This window comes from Macaca thibetana, chromosome 19 (genome assembly GCF_024542745.1).
Source record: "Macaca thibetana thibetana isolate TM-01 chromosome 19, ASM2454274v1, whole genome shotgun sequence".
NCBI classification, from domain to species: domain Eukaryota; kingdom Metazoa; phylum Chordata; class Mammalia; order Primates; family Cercopithecidae; genus Macaca; species Macaca thibetana.
In genome coordinates, this window is record NC_065596.1 from 34,405,698 (window position 1) to 34,419,905 (window position 14,208).

Below are 14,208 nucleotides of genomic sequence, written 5' to 3' on the forward strand. Positions count from 1 at the left end.
GGGGGCGGGGGGCGCGGGCACCGGCGACCCCGGTGGCGGCGGCGGCGGCCGGGGGAAGCCGCGGGGCCGGTCATGCGGCTGCGGGGCCCGCGGCCCGGAGCGTCCGCCCAGCCCTGAGCGAGGTGAGCGCTAGAGGAGGGTCCTGGGAGGAAGAAGGGGCGCCCCTCGAGGTGTCTGCGAGCCGGGTTTGGGGCGACAAAGGACCCGAGGGGCTCCAGGGGTGGTGGGATCCTGGCAGTCGGGACGCTCGAATTCGGGCGGCTATGGGGGATGCAGGGACACCTGGGCCTGGCGATCCTGGAGGACGGGGTCCGAGGGTCCCGGAGTGGGAAACTGCACGCTTCATGTACGAGTCGCAGCGACCGTGGGCTGGGGAGGGCAGAGGCCGGGTCCTTGAGGAAGGCGGTACGGGGCGAGGGCGGAGGACCCAGGCCGGCCAGAGCAGGGTGTGGGTCTGGGAAGGGGTCCCCAGAAAGGCGGAGTTACAGTCTCCCGAGAGATGGAAGGGAGATGGAGTTTGGGCTTAGGACTTGCAGAATGGGACCCCAGAGATTCAAATGCCTGAATCCGCGAAAGGGTGGGAGAAAGAGGGAGAAGAGGAGGCTCCAGGCCTGGGGGGAGGGTCCCAAAGGAGGAAAGGTTGGAGGAATAAGGAGATCTGGGCTGGCCAGTGAGAGTGAGGAGGAATTGGAGCAAGATTGGGTTTTAAAACGGGGTGCAAGAATGTGGAGGAGAGACGAGGTCCCAGCTGGGAGTCAGAGGGGCGAAAGCGGAAAGCTGAGATCGGCTACCTGGGACGGAGGCAACCAGGGTGGCCGGGGTAATGGTGCCCGTTTCCGGGCCCACAGGGCTGCCAGAGGACCAGGCAGCTCGCGGTCAAACCCCCGAGCCGCCGGGCGGGGGATGGGAGGAAAAGCTGGCCAGAGCCTTCCCAGACTCTGGATCTCGGAGGCCTCCAAGAGGCTGGGGGGGAAGGAGGGGGGATCTGGAGGCTGGGAGTGCGGGGTGGAGCGGGGAGGAGAGAAGGTTGTCTCAGACTCCAGAGTCTTTATTCAGGTGGAGCAGAATTGCAAGGCTAGAAGAATTCTGGTTAGGGAAAGTGGAGTTTTATGTCTTGATTACTTTGTTGGGGAGAGTGTTTAGGGGACTCAAGCTTCACAGTTAAAAATATCCCGGGTATTCAGGCATGTAGCCGTCTCTGGTTGACACAGGCTGAGGGTCCCAAGTAGAGACCCCCAAATCATGGGATTGTGTGGCTTGGGGAAAACTCTTGCAGGAGTCGGGGAGAATCGTGGGTAAGGAATTGCAAGTCCTTGAGCTCTGGGTTGAGGAGCTCCCTCGTTGGAATCTCTAGGTTCCTAAGTGGAATTGGGGAGGCCACCGATATGAACTGGGGATCTCCTGTTTGGAGTCTAGTGTTATGAAATCGGGGCTCCATGCTGGATGTTGAAGAGGATCTGTGATTGGAAGTTCCAGCATGGGAAACCGAGGTCCAGAACCTCTGGTGGGAAATGTTAGGGGAGGCGGTTTTGGGACTCCTGCTTGGGATTTTAGAGTTCAGGGCACTGAATCCTAGTTGGAAGGATGAGAGTCCGATGTTTGACTGGGGTGCTCTGATTAGGATGCTGGATTGGTGGTGGTGGTGGTGGTGGTGGTGGTGGGTTCCCAGCTCATTCATGATTTTTTTTTCTTTCTTTTGAGATGGACTTTCACTCTGTCACCCAGGCTGAAGTGCAGTGGCGCGATCTCGGCTCACTGCAACCTCGCCCCCTGGGTTCAAGCTATTCTCCTGCCTCAGCCTCCCAAGTAGCTGGAATTATAGATGTGAGCCACTGTGCTCAGCTAATTTTTGCATTTTTAGTAAAGACAAGGTTTCACCATGTTGGCCAGGCTGGTCTCGAACTCCTGACCTCAAGTGATCCACCCACCTCAGCCTCCCAAAGTGCTGGAATTACAGGTGTGAGCCACCTCACCCAGCCCCATCTCCTGATTTTGACATTCTGGAATCTCTAATCGAGATTCTGGTTCTATGTCTCTGGGTTCCAATGTTCTCGGACTCAGCAGCCTGTGAAGATGTTCCAGCATTCCAGGTCCAGGGGCCTGCCTAGATGTGGGAGGTTAGAATTACCGTTCTGGCGCTAGGATCTGGGTTGTGAGATGTCATCCCAGATTGGGGTATCAAATGAGGTCAAGGCACAGGATCAGAGTTAGAAGGTCATGAGTCAAGTTCTTGGTGTTAGAATTGGGTGTTAGGCTCAAGATACAAATCCAAGAGGCTAAACTTAAGTGGGGGCCTCTGCTCAAAGTCTTAGGGCAGAGGTCAAGGGTGCGAAGCCCCGGTATGGGGTTAGAGATCCTTGGTTAGTGACCCACTTTGGGGATTTCTGGGTGCAATTCAGAGACAGGGTGCAAGAAAATGTATCAGGGTATCAGATTAGGGCAGGGAGTTAAGACTGGGTAGCCTGGGTTAGAGTTTCTGGCCAGCTCAAGTTGTACAGCATCCAGGGTTCAAGCCCAATGCCCTGTGCTCTGGGATCTAAGTCCTGGCTCAGAGTTCAGGTTATTGATTCTTGTTGGAGTCTGATGTTCACAACTGGGGGCTTCGATCGGTGCACAGAGACAGGGCTGTGGGATGCCAGGTCCTAGAGGTAAAATCATTGATTGGCCTAATAGTTTCTGACTCACTGACCCACACTCAAGGTTAGGGACTCTGGTGGCATCTGATTTCTAAGTTAGGGTCTCAGGTCAGCAGGTGAGGTTAGGTTTAGGCAGGGAGACCTGGTTCTGGGGTTCAGAATCTCAAATTAGAATTTCTGCTCAGAGTCACAATATTTGGGACCCAAGTCCAAACACGGTTGGAGCCAAGATTCAATCTCTGGGCCTGGGCTGAAAGTTAGGATCAGAAATCTAATTCTGGGGTTGGGATCAGGATCTGGAGCCAGAGCACAGGCAGCAGGTTTGGGGAGCTCAGTCCTGAGGCTGAGGCTCAACAGTTGGTGTCTCTGGTCAGAGTCTAGGGTTGGGGTCATGGGTCAGGCCAGGGAGGTCAGATCTGAGAGAGTTCCATTTGGGAGTCGGTGTCTCTGGCTAGGACCCAGCATCCCGGGTTGCTGCATGGGGTCAAGCACTCTGGTCGGTCCCATGGAGCTCTGCACTGCAGCTTCCCTCTCACAGGCCCCGCAGGGCGCCCCCTGCCTCTGAGGATGAGTCACTGCAGCAGCCGCGCCCTGACCCTGTTGAGCAGCGTGTTTGGTGCGTGTGGCCTGCTCCTGGTGGGCATCGCGGTCAGCACTGACTACTGGCTGTACATGGAAGAGGGCACAGTGCTACCGCAGAACCAGACCACCGAGGTCAAGATGGCCCTGCACGCCGGCCTCTGGAGAGTCTGCTTCTTTGCAGGTACAGCCCTCACCTGTCTTCCACTCAACAGTTTCTGCCTTGCCTGGGGTCTGAGAGTCTTAGCCATAGTCCCATCCATTGGGTTCCAGAAATCCAGAAATGGATCCTGATTCTCTCCCGGAAGTTCAAATTTCTACATGGAGTCCCAGTGACTAGCCCTTTATTCCTGGATCTAGGAGCCCCAGTGCTACAGGTCTGTAACCCCTAAGGAATTATGGAGTCCTTCCTTAAAGTTTGTAGTCTAGGTTTAGAACTTGTCCACTGCACAATTTCAGTGCTGAATGGGCAAGATTAAAAAAAAAAAATGCATGGGACGGGTGCGGTGGCTCACGCCTGTAATCCCAGCACTTTGGGAGGCCAAGGCGGGGAGGTCCCTTGAGCTCAGGAGTTTGAGACCAGCCTGGCCAACATGGTGAAACCCCATCTCTACTAAAAATACAAAAATTAGCTGTACGTGGTGGCGCACCTCTGTAATGCCAGTTACTTGGGAGGCTGAGGCAGGAGAATCGCTTGAATCCGGGAGGTGGAGGTTGCAGTGAGCCGAGATCACGCCCCTGCCACTGCACTCCAGCCTAGGTGACAGAGTGAGACTCCATCTCACTCTGCCTAGCTCTGACTGGTGGCGTGCACCTGTAGTTCCAGTTATTCAGGAGGCTGAGGCGGGAGGATTGCTTATGTCCAGGAGTTCGAGGCTGCAGTGAGCTATGATAGTGCTGCTGCACTCTAGCCTGGGTGACAGAGCAAAATCCTGTCTCTAAAGAAAACAAAAAACAAAAAAAGAAACAAACAAAAAAATATGCCTCCCAGGGACCACAAAGACCCATTCATTGTAAGAATCCTGGCTCCCCAGACCTCGTCCCCTTTAGGGACCATGAGTTCTGATCTACAGATCTTTCGTTGTTTAGGACCTAAAATTCCAGCCTTGTCCTCCTCCAATCAGGAATCTCTAGGGCAGCCAGAAAGAGGAGTCCCAGGCCAGGCGCAGTGGCTCACGCCTGTAATCCCAGCACTTTGGGGGGCCAGGACGGGCAGATCACAAGGTCAGGAGTTTGAGACTAGCCTGGCCAACATAGTAAAACCCCATCTCTACTAAAAATACAAAAATTAGCTGGGCATATTGGCATGTGCCTGTAGTCCCAGCTACTCAGGAGGCTGAGGCAGGAGAATCACTTGAACCCAGGAGGCAGAGGTTGTGGTGAGCCAAGATCGTGCCACTGCACTCCAGCCTGGGCAACAGAGCGAGACTCCATTTCAAAAAAAAAAAAAAGAAAAGAAAAGAAAAGAAGAGAAAAGAAAGAGGAATCCCAGACAGACATCCACCCACCCCCTTTCCCAACACCCCTGGAGTGGTACAGCTTGTAACCCTTGGGCTAGGCCTTGCACCCCCAACCTGGGGTCTCCCCTCTATCCATCCTGCCCCCACCCCCACCCCCACAGCCTCTCTAGAGCTTAGGAGCCTCTCATCCAGGCCCATCTGTTTCTCTTCCCCCCAGGTCGGGAGAAAGGTCGCTGTGTGGCCTCAGAATATTTTCTTGAACCAGAGATCAACTTGGTGACGGAAAACACGGAGAATATTTTGAGTGAGGGGATGTGGGGGTGCCAAGGCACAAGAGAGCAAGATCACAGTCAAGTCCTGGAGTCCTGGGAGGGGGCAGGACTAGGGAAATGGTGGGGTCCAAGGGAAGGAGGGGAGGCTTGAAAGAAGGCAGAGTGGGTCAGGCGTGGTGGTTCACACCTGTAATCCTAGCACTTTGGGAGGTTGAGGTGGGTGGATCACCTGAGTTCAGGAGTTCGAGACCAGCCTGGCCAACATGGTGAAACCTTGTCTCTACTAAAAATACAAAAATTAGCTGGGTGTGGTGGCACGCGCCTGTAGTCCCAGCTACTCAGGAGGCTGAGGCAGAAGAATTGCTTGAATCTGGGAGATGGAGCTTGCAGTGAGCCGAGATTTCGCCACTGTACTCCAGCCTGGACAACAGAGTGAGACTCTGTCTAAAAAAAAAAAAAAAAAAGGAAGAAAGAAAGAAAAGAAAGAAAGAAGGCAAGGCAGAGTGGTTAGGTAAGGAGAAAAGGCAAGGTTGAAAGGGTGAGGTCCGGTTGGTGAGGAGCAGTTAATCAGAAAGGGGGCGGAGTTAAGCCCAAGGGGGTGTGGCCTATGTGAGGGGGCGTGGCAGGCTTGTGTCCACGGAGGAAATATCAGGGGAAGGGGAGGAGTCAGTGGGGAGAGGGAGGAGCCAAACAAAAATGCAGAGGTGGCGACAGCAGAGGTCAAGGAATGGGGAAGTGACCCACTGGAGATTCCCTCCTCACTCCTATCTCTCCCCATCCCCTCCCCAGAGACAGTGCGCACGGCCACCCCCTTCCCCATGGTCAGCCTCTTTCTCGTGTTCACGGCCTTCGTCATCAGCAACATCGGCCACATCCGCCCGCAGAGGACCATTCTGGCTTTCGTCTCTGGCATCTTCTTCATACTATCGGGTGAGCCTAAGGACTTGTGGGCTGGGGGACCATTTCCAGTTCCAGGGACCTGTGGTTCCTTTTCCACTTAGCCACTTCTTTGCTGTGTGGCCTGGGAGGAGTTGCAGACCCTCTCTGAGCACCACTTTCCTTCTATGTGCAATGGAAATAGCAGTGCCCATTGCAAAGCGTCCTTTAGAGGACCACATTATAGCGAGGGCTAACTGGGTGCTAATTAGGTACCAGGCTCTGTTCTGATACTCACAACAACCTTGTGAGGTAAATCCTATTAATAGCCCATTTTACAGATACGGAAACAGACACTCAGAGGGATGAAGTCATTTGCTCAGGGCCATACAACTAGTGAGAGGCAGAGCTGGGAGTGAAACTCACGCAATTCGCCTCCGGAGGCTGTATTTTTAACCACTGCTGATAAACTGCAATTAACAGTTTAAAGGACTCCTTATTTTCTGTGCAATATTTTGTTCTAAATTTTTTCAAATAAATGGAAAAGTCCAAAGAATTTTATAGCGAACACCCATGTAGCCACCACTTAGAGTCAAACATTAACAGATCACTAGACTTGCATGATCTTGCGTCTGTCCATCTGTCTATATGTCCAACCATCCATCAATCTACCTTATTGTCTAGATGCATTTCAGAGTAAGTTTCAAGCATCAGTACACTTCACCCTACTTACATCATCATACATGTGATTAGCTAGAGTTCAATATTTGTTTACGGTTATTTTTTTTTTCTTCTTTTGAGGCACAAGCCTCTTTTGCATATGTGAAATCACACCCATCTCCTAACATCACTACCTAGGAGTTATTATTAGCACTCACTTGATAAAATGGGGGTTCCAATGCCCAGAATTGCAGAGAGTTGCCCAAGATACCAACATAAACTATTTCCAGAGGACTTGAGTGTCCAGAGTTCCAGTAAAGCCTTTTTTCTTTTTTCTTTCTTTCTTTTTTTTTTTTTTTGAGACGGAGTTTCGCTCTTGTTGCCCAGGCTGGAGTGCAGTGGCATGATCTCAGCTCACCACAACCTCTGCCTCCTGGGTTCAAGCAATTCTCCTGCCTCAGCCTCCCAAGTAGCTGGGATTACAGGCATGCACCACCACACCCGGCTAATTTTCTATTTTTTTTAGTAGAGATGGGGTTTCTTCATGTTGGTCAGGCTGTCTCAAACTCCCGACTGCAGATGATCTGCTCGCCTCGGCCTCCCAAAGTGCTGGGATTACAGGCGTGAGCCACTGTAACTGGCCTTTCTTTCTTTTTTTTTTTATTTGAGACGGAGTCTCCCTCTGTTGCCCAGGCTGGAGCCCAGTGGCGTGATCTCGGCCCATTGCAACCTCTGCCTCCCAGGTTCAAGCGATTCTCCTGTCTCAGCTTCCCGAATAGCTGGGATTACAGGTGTGCACCACCACGCCCAGCTAATTTTTGTATTTTTAGTAGAGATGGGGTTTTGCCATGTTGGTCAGGCTGGTCTTGAACTCCAGGCCTCAAGTGATCCTCCTGCCTTAGCCTCCCAAAGTGCTGGAATTACAGGCATGAGCCACCATGCCTGGCCTAAAACCTTTTTCTTGAGTGTTAATCTCCTCCAGATTTCAGCTGAGTCCAATCCAATTCAGTCCAATTCAGCTAAAATCAGCCCAAATCAACTCAGCTCGAGTACATTTAACTCCATCCATCCAACCCAGCTAACCCCAATTCATTCTGACTCAATTCTTCAGTTCAATTCAAATGAATTCAACATAATTTAGTTAAACTCAAATCAGATCCTTGTAATTCAGTTGATGGTTTATGAACAAACCCCACTGCATGTCCTGTCTCCATTCTGTCCCCTGGGGCCAGCACTCAGCTCCCTCTTTTCAGTGGCTGTGCAAATAGTTGAAAAGGGATTCTCCAACTAAGCAACTGAGATCCAAAGTGCCTGATCCAGGATCCCCTCCTCCAGTCTCTGCTCCTCACCCGGCCTCCTCTGGGTTTAACCTCCCCCATGCCTTCAACCTAACCTGAAGAGACCTTTCCCAGGGAAGGCAGGGTGCAAGCTCCGTGCAAACTTGAATCACAGCGTGTGGAGCCAAACACTGAGCTAAAATAAGACGTGGAGAATATCACGATCCTAGAGTGTCAGAGCGGAAAGGTCTCATCATTTTTCAAATGGAAAAATAGTGGCCTAGAGAGAAAAAGTGGGGCAAGAGTAGATAGCATGGGGATTTTTATTCAACCCGTCAAAATCATTATAAGGAAAGTCCCATTGTTTGCGGTTCACAGGAACAGAAACAGGGGCTTGCAGAGGCGACATAGCTCGTCAGTGGCAGAACTGGGATTGAAATCTAGGGTATTCTGATTCCTAAATCCATGCTTATACCACCCACTGCACCAGGAACTGACTGCCCAAGGTCACGCTGAGGATCAGTGGTGCAGGCAGGCTGGAAGTCACGTCTCTAGGGTAACAATAGAGTAATTTGGAAGAGATTGAATCCAACTGCCTGAATTCCTTCCTAGCATTCATTTCACCTATGCACTCCACCCCAAGGTATCCAGGCATGTGCTGCCAAGCTTGTGGGGTGTAGTGGCTGAAGGCCACATGTTGTGAACCTAGAAAGAACTGGGTTCAAATCTTGCCTCTATCACTTACTCATGGTTTAAACCAAAGCCTTCTTTTGTGGAGTTATTGAGGGGACAAATCTTGGTCAGCGGTTGGCAAGCTTTTTCTGCTTAGGGCCAGATAGCAAATATTTTAGGCTACGTGAGCCATAGGTTCTCCAATGCAACTATTCAACTCTGCTGGGAGGCAATTGGCCACTGTAGTGCAAAAGCTGCCAGGTTAAGCAAATGGGAGTGGCTATGTTCCAGTGACTACTCGTGGACTCTGAAATTTGAGTTCAATGTAATTTTCATGTGCATGAAATAGTCTTCTTCTTTTGATTTTTTAAGTCAAATTTTTAAATTTAATTTATTTAAATTTTTGTTTTTTTAAATCAAAAGAAGAATAATAGGTAAAAATCATGCTTAGCTCGCAAACCATACAAAAGCAGACAGTGGGCCAGGTCGTCATTTGCCAACCCCCGATTTAGATCATGAGTGTAAAGCATCTGACCCAGCGCCTGACTGTAACAATAAGTGCTCAACACTTGTTGTTTTAAGTAAATAAATAAACATAGTAATAATAGTGGTAGTACTAGCGGTGGTGGTGGTGGTGGTGATAGTAGTAATAGTACTAGCAGTAACAACCAACTTTTTAATTTTTTTTTTTTTTGAGACGGAGTCTTGCTCTGTCACCCAGGCTGGAGTGCAGTGGCCCGATCTCAGCTCACTGCAAGCTCCGCTCCTGGGTTTACGCCATTCTCCTGCCTCAGCCTCCCGAGTAGCTGGGACTACAGGTGCCCGCCACCTCGCCCGGCTAGTTTTTTGTATTTTTTAGTAGAGACGGGATTTCACCATGTTAGCCAGGATGGTCTCGATCTCCTGACCTTGTAATCCGCCACTTCAGCCTCCCAAAGTGCTGGGATTACAGGTGTGAGCCACCGTGCCCGGCCTCACTTTTTAATTTTTATTTTACTTTTTTATTTTTTATTTTTTTGAGATGGAGTTTTGCTCTTGTTGCCCAGGTTGGAGTGCAATGGTGCAATCTCAGCTCATTGCAACCTCTGCATCCCAGGTTCAAGCGATTCTCCTGCCTCAGCCTCCCGAGTGGCTGGGATTACAGGCATGTGCCACCACACCCAGCTAATTTTTTGTGTTTTTAGTAGAGACGGGGTTTCACTGTGTTAGCCAGGATAGTCTCGAACTCCTGACCTCAGGTCACCCTCGGCCTCCCAAAGTGCTGGAACTGTAGGCGTGAGCCACCGCACCTTGCCCTTATTTTTATTTTTTAATTTTTTTCCCTTCTGGCCAAATTTCAGCTCACAACAACCAACTTTTTTGGGGGTCCAGACAGTTCTAGGGGCTTTATACATATTAAGGTATTTATTTTTATCCACCCTGTAAGGCAGGTGCCATTAACATCCCCATTTTACCATTGGGAAAACAGAAACATGCAGAGGTTACATTGTTCCATAAGGGAAGCAAGATTCCAACCCAGGCTCCTCACCATGGCATTATGCTGCCCCACTAAGGTTAAAGCATAAAAAAGGAGGAGATTTAAAATGAGAGGTTAAGGACAGAAATAGTACCAATGCCTTGGGACTTGGAATGGAATAGCCTGGTGTGACTGCCTCCTGTTCCCAATGAGGAAACCAGGGCTCAGAGAGAGAAAGACAGGGATTGCCTCAGGCCTGGTCATTGGTGGAGTTGTCCTCAGGCCTGATCATTGGTGGAGTTGTCCTCAGGCCTGGTCATTGGTGGAGTTGTCCTCAGGCCTGGTCATTGGTGAAGTTGCCCCAGGTCTGGTCATTGGTGGAGTTGCTCCAGGCTGGTCATTGGTGGAGTTGCCTGAGTCTGGTCATTGGTGCAGTTTCCCCAGGTCTGGTCATTTGTGGAGTTGCCCTAGTCTGATCATTGGTGGAGTTGTCCGAGGTCTGGTCATTGGTGGAGTTGTCTGAGGTCTGGTCATTGGTGGGGTTGTCCCAGGATGGTCATTGGTGGAGTTGTCTGAGGTCTGGTCATTAGTGGAGTTGCCCCCGGTCTGGTCATTGGTGGAGTTGCCCCAGGCTGGTCATTGGTGGAGCTGCCCTGGGCTGGTCATTGGTGGAGCTGCCCGAGTCTGTTCATTGGTGGAGTTGCCCCAGGTCTGGTCATTGGTGGAGTTGCCCCAGGCTGGTCATTGGTGGAGCTGCCCCAGGGCTGGTCATTGGTGCAGTTGCCCGAGTCTGGTCATTGGTGGAGCTGCCCAAATCTGGTCATTGGTGGAGCTGCCTTGGGCTGGTCATTGGTGGAGCTGCCCCAGGTCTGGTCATTGGTGGAGCTGCCCAAATCTGGTCATTGGTGGAGTTGCCCCAAGTCTGGTCATTGGTGGAGCTGCCCTGGGCTGGTCATTGGTGAAGTTGCCCGAGTCTGGTCATTGGTGGAGCTGCCCCAGGCCTGGTCATTGGTGGAGTTGCCCCAGGTCTGGTCATTGGTGGAGTTGCCCCAGGCTGGTCATTGGTGCAGTTGCCCGAGTCTGATCATTGGTGCAGTTGCCCGAGTCTGGTCATTGGTGGAGTTGCCCCAGGTCTGGTCATTGGTGGAGTTGCCCCAGGCTGGTCATTGGTGGAGCTGCCCCAGGTCTGGTCATTGGTGGAGTTGCCCGCGTCTTGTCATTGGTGCAGTTGCCCCAGCTCTGGTCATTGGTGGAGCTGGCATTCAATTCTAGAGAAACCAGTGGAAGGACTAGGGCAGGAGGGATAGGGTCACAGCTGGGCATTAAATGTCTCACAGGGACCTGTGCTGGAGATGGACTAGAGGGAAAGAGACTGGAAATGTACAAACTGAGGAGGCTTGTTTAGTGGCCCAGGCCATAGCAGACAAGGTCTGTGCTGGGGCTGGAGATGTGAGGAAAAGGCAATTGGATGGCCATGTGAGAGAGGGATATTGATGGAAGAATCAATAGAATCAGATGACTGACTGGATGTGGTTGGTGGGAGAAGTGGGAGGAAGCTAGACAGGCATTGATTTTTTTCCAGGTCATAAGAGGCTTGCGCATGCATGTCCCACATTAGCCCCTGATCATTAAACATGATCTGTGCATATGTTAATTCATTCAGTCTTCAGATATCCTGTATACCAGGCCCTGTCCTTGGCACAGAAGACACAATTAAATCCTCATGTATAACTCAGATGCACTCACTCACAGAACAGCTCTTGACTACCTGTCAGTCAAAGCTTTTCACACTTTTTCTTAAATTCCTTCAATAGATTCCCATCGCACTTAGAATATACCCAAATGCCTCAGTCTGGCCTCCAAGGTCTTCTATGATTTGGCTACCGCTCAGATCTCTGACCTCATCTCCTCAGCCACTAGCACTCTCCGCATTGCTTATAAGTTCAGCCTACACTGGCCTCATTCTTCTCCTTGAAAATGCGAATCACAGCCTCACCTCAGGACTTGGTACACTCATTATTCTTCCCTGCTTGGAAGTCCCTTCCCCACCTCCAACTCCATCCGACCCTGATTCTCAGAAGCCTCAAACTTTTTTCTCTTCAGAGTTGCTTTCTCTGACAACAGTACCTAGTATTCCCTTACCCCTGCTGTACTATCACATGCTTTGTTTTATATTTTTTAATAGCATTTATTGCTACTGTTGTGATATTTGTTTTCTGTCTTTTTGTACCAGAATGTAATCTTCAAAAGGGCTGAGACAGGCCAGGCATGGTGGCTCACGCCTGTAATCCCAGCACTTTGGGAGGCCAAGGTGGGTGGATCACTTGAGGTCAGGAGTTCGAGACCAGCCTGGCCAACATGATGAAACCCTATCTCTACTAAAAATACAAAAATTGGCTGGGCATGGTGGTGGGCCCCTGAAGTCCCAGCTACTTGGGAGGCTGAGGCAGGAGAATCACTTGAACCTGGAAGATGAAGGCTGGAGTGAGCAGAAATCATGCTGCTGCACTCTAGTTTGGTCTACAGAGCAAGACTCTGTCTCAGAAAAAAGAAGAGTGAGGAGGATGCTGAGACCTTTTCTTTCCTTTCTTTTTCTTTTCTTTTCTTTTCTTTTTGAGACAGAGTCTCGCTTTTTTACCCGGGCTGGAGTACAGTGGCGCAATCTCCTGCCTTAGCCTCCCGTGTAGCTGGGATTACAGGAGCCCGCCGCCACGCCTGGCTAATTTTTGTATATTTAGTAGAGACGGGGTGTCGCCATGTTGGCCAGGCTGGTCTCGAATTCCTGACCTCAAGTGATCCACCCACCTCAGCCTCCCAAAGTTCTGGGATTACAGGCATGAGCCACTGCGGCCCAGCGGGCTGAGACCTTTTCAAACATGTTCTTGTTTGTGTCTTAGAGCCTAGAAGTGTTGTTTGTATGAAGTGCAAACTGAACTATTTCCAGAATGAGTGAGGGCAGAATGGATGAGTGACAGTCCTGGGTATTCTGAGAAAAGGGATGATGCATTAACCTGACGTAGTAGGGTGCTGTGGGGAGGGTGAGAGAGACCAGGGAGGGCTTCCAAGAAAAGGTGACAGCTAAGTTGATGCCGAAAGGGTCAGGGGGAAATTTTCAAGTCCAGAAAGGAAGGAACTGGTTTGGAGATGGAATTCACAGCATGCGATAAGGCCCTAGAGAGGAGCTAGGACAGGCCAGGCACTGTGGCTCATCCCTGTAATCCCAGAACACTAGGAGGCTGAGGCAGGCAGGTCACCTGAGGTTAGGAGTTCGAGACCAGCCTGGTCAACATGGTGAAATCCCGTCTCTACTAAAAACACAAAAATTAGCCAGGCATGGTGGCAGGCGCCTGTAATCCCAGCTACTTGGGAGACTGAGACAGGAGAATCGCTTGAACCTGGGAAGCGGAGGTTGCCGTGAGCCGAGATTGTACCATTGCACTCCAGCCTGGAAAAACAAACGAACAGGTTGCCGTGAGCCGAGATTGTACCATTGCACTCCAGCCTGGAAAAACAAACGAACACACACACACACACACACACACACACACACACACACACACACACACACACACACACACACACACACACACACACACACACACACACACACACACACACACACACACGAAAGAAAGCAAGCAGGCAGCTAAGACAGAGGTCGACGCCAGTGCACCTGTCCATGGTCCTGAAACCCAGTTGCTTTCAAGCCAGGATGGTTCTATTCAGCTTGGAATGTAGGTGACTCTTGCCTACTGTGCTTTAAGAATTACAAAGCAGATGAAGTTGAGGGGGTGGGAAGAGAGTAAGAGAGTTGGATTGCAGAGAGAGAAAGGGGGAAGGGAGGGAGAAAAAGAGAAAGGAAAAAGACATTATTTTTGGAGAACCAGGGCTAATGCAAAATGGCCAGAAAGAAAAAGGGATGATAAGAATGACTTATTACAAAGAAAAAAGAAAACAAAATATTTTCCTCAGTGGAAATATTTCTTTCTTTCCCATCATACCCTGGTCCTGACTCTGCTTATAGAGACTGGTATTTATTTATTTATTTATTTATTTATTTATTTATTGAGGCAGGAGAAATCTGCCTCTTGGTCTGTTGCCCAGGCTGGAGTGCAGTGGCACAATGTTGGCTCACTGCTACCTTCACCTCTTGGGTTCAAGCAATTCTCATGCCTCAGCCTCCCGAGTAGTTGGGATTACAGGTGTGCACCACCACACCTGGCTAATTTTTTTCGTATTTTTGTAGAGATGGGGTTTCACCATGTTGGCCAGGCTGGTCTTAAACTCCTGACCTCAAGTGATCTGCCCACCTCAGCCTCC

The 14,208-nt window shown here is 50.5% G+C and overlaps 1 protein-coding gene across 1 annotated transcript in view; it reads left to right on the top strand.

Annotated features, from left to right (window-relative positions):
* The window catches only part of CACNG7 (calcium voltage-gated channel auxiliary subunit gamma 7), a 29,517-nt gene continuing 15,309 nt past the window's right edge, over nt 1-14,208 (top strand). Inside the window, exons 1-4 of the mRNA XM_050771940.1 lie at nt 1-122; nt 3,175-3,399; nt 4,893-4,979; nt 5,737-5,877. Coding sequence (XP_050627897.1) covers nt 3,204-3,399; nt 4,893-4,979; nt 5,737-5,877 — 424 coding nt within the window. The 5' untranslated portion in view covers nt 1-122; nt 3,175-3,203. The remainder of the gene's footprint in view (nt 123-3,174; nt 3,400-4,892; nt 4,980-5,736; nt 5,878-14,208) is intronic.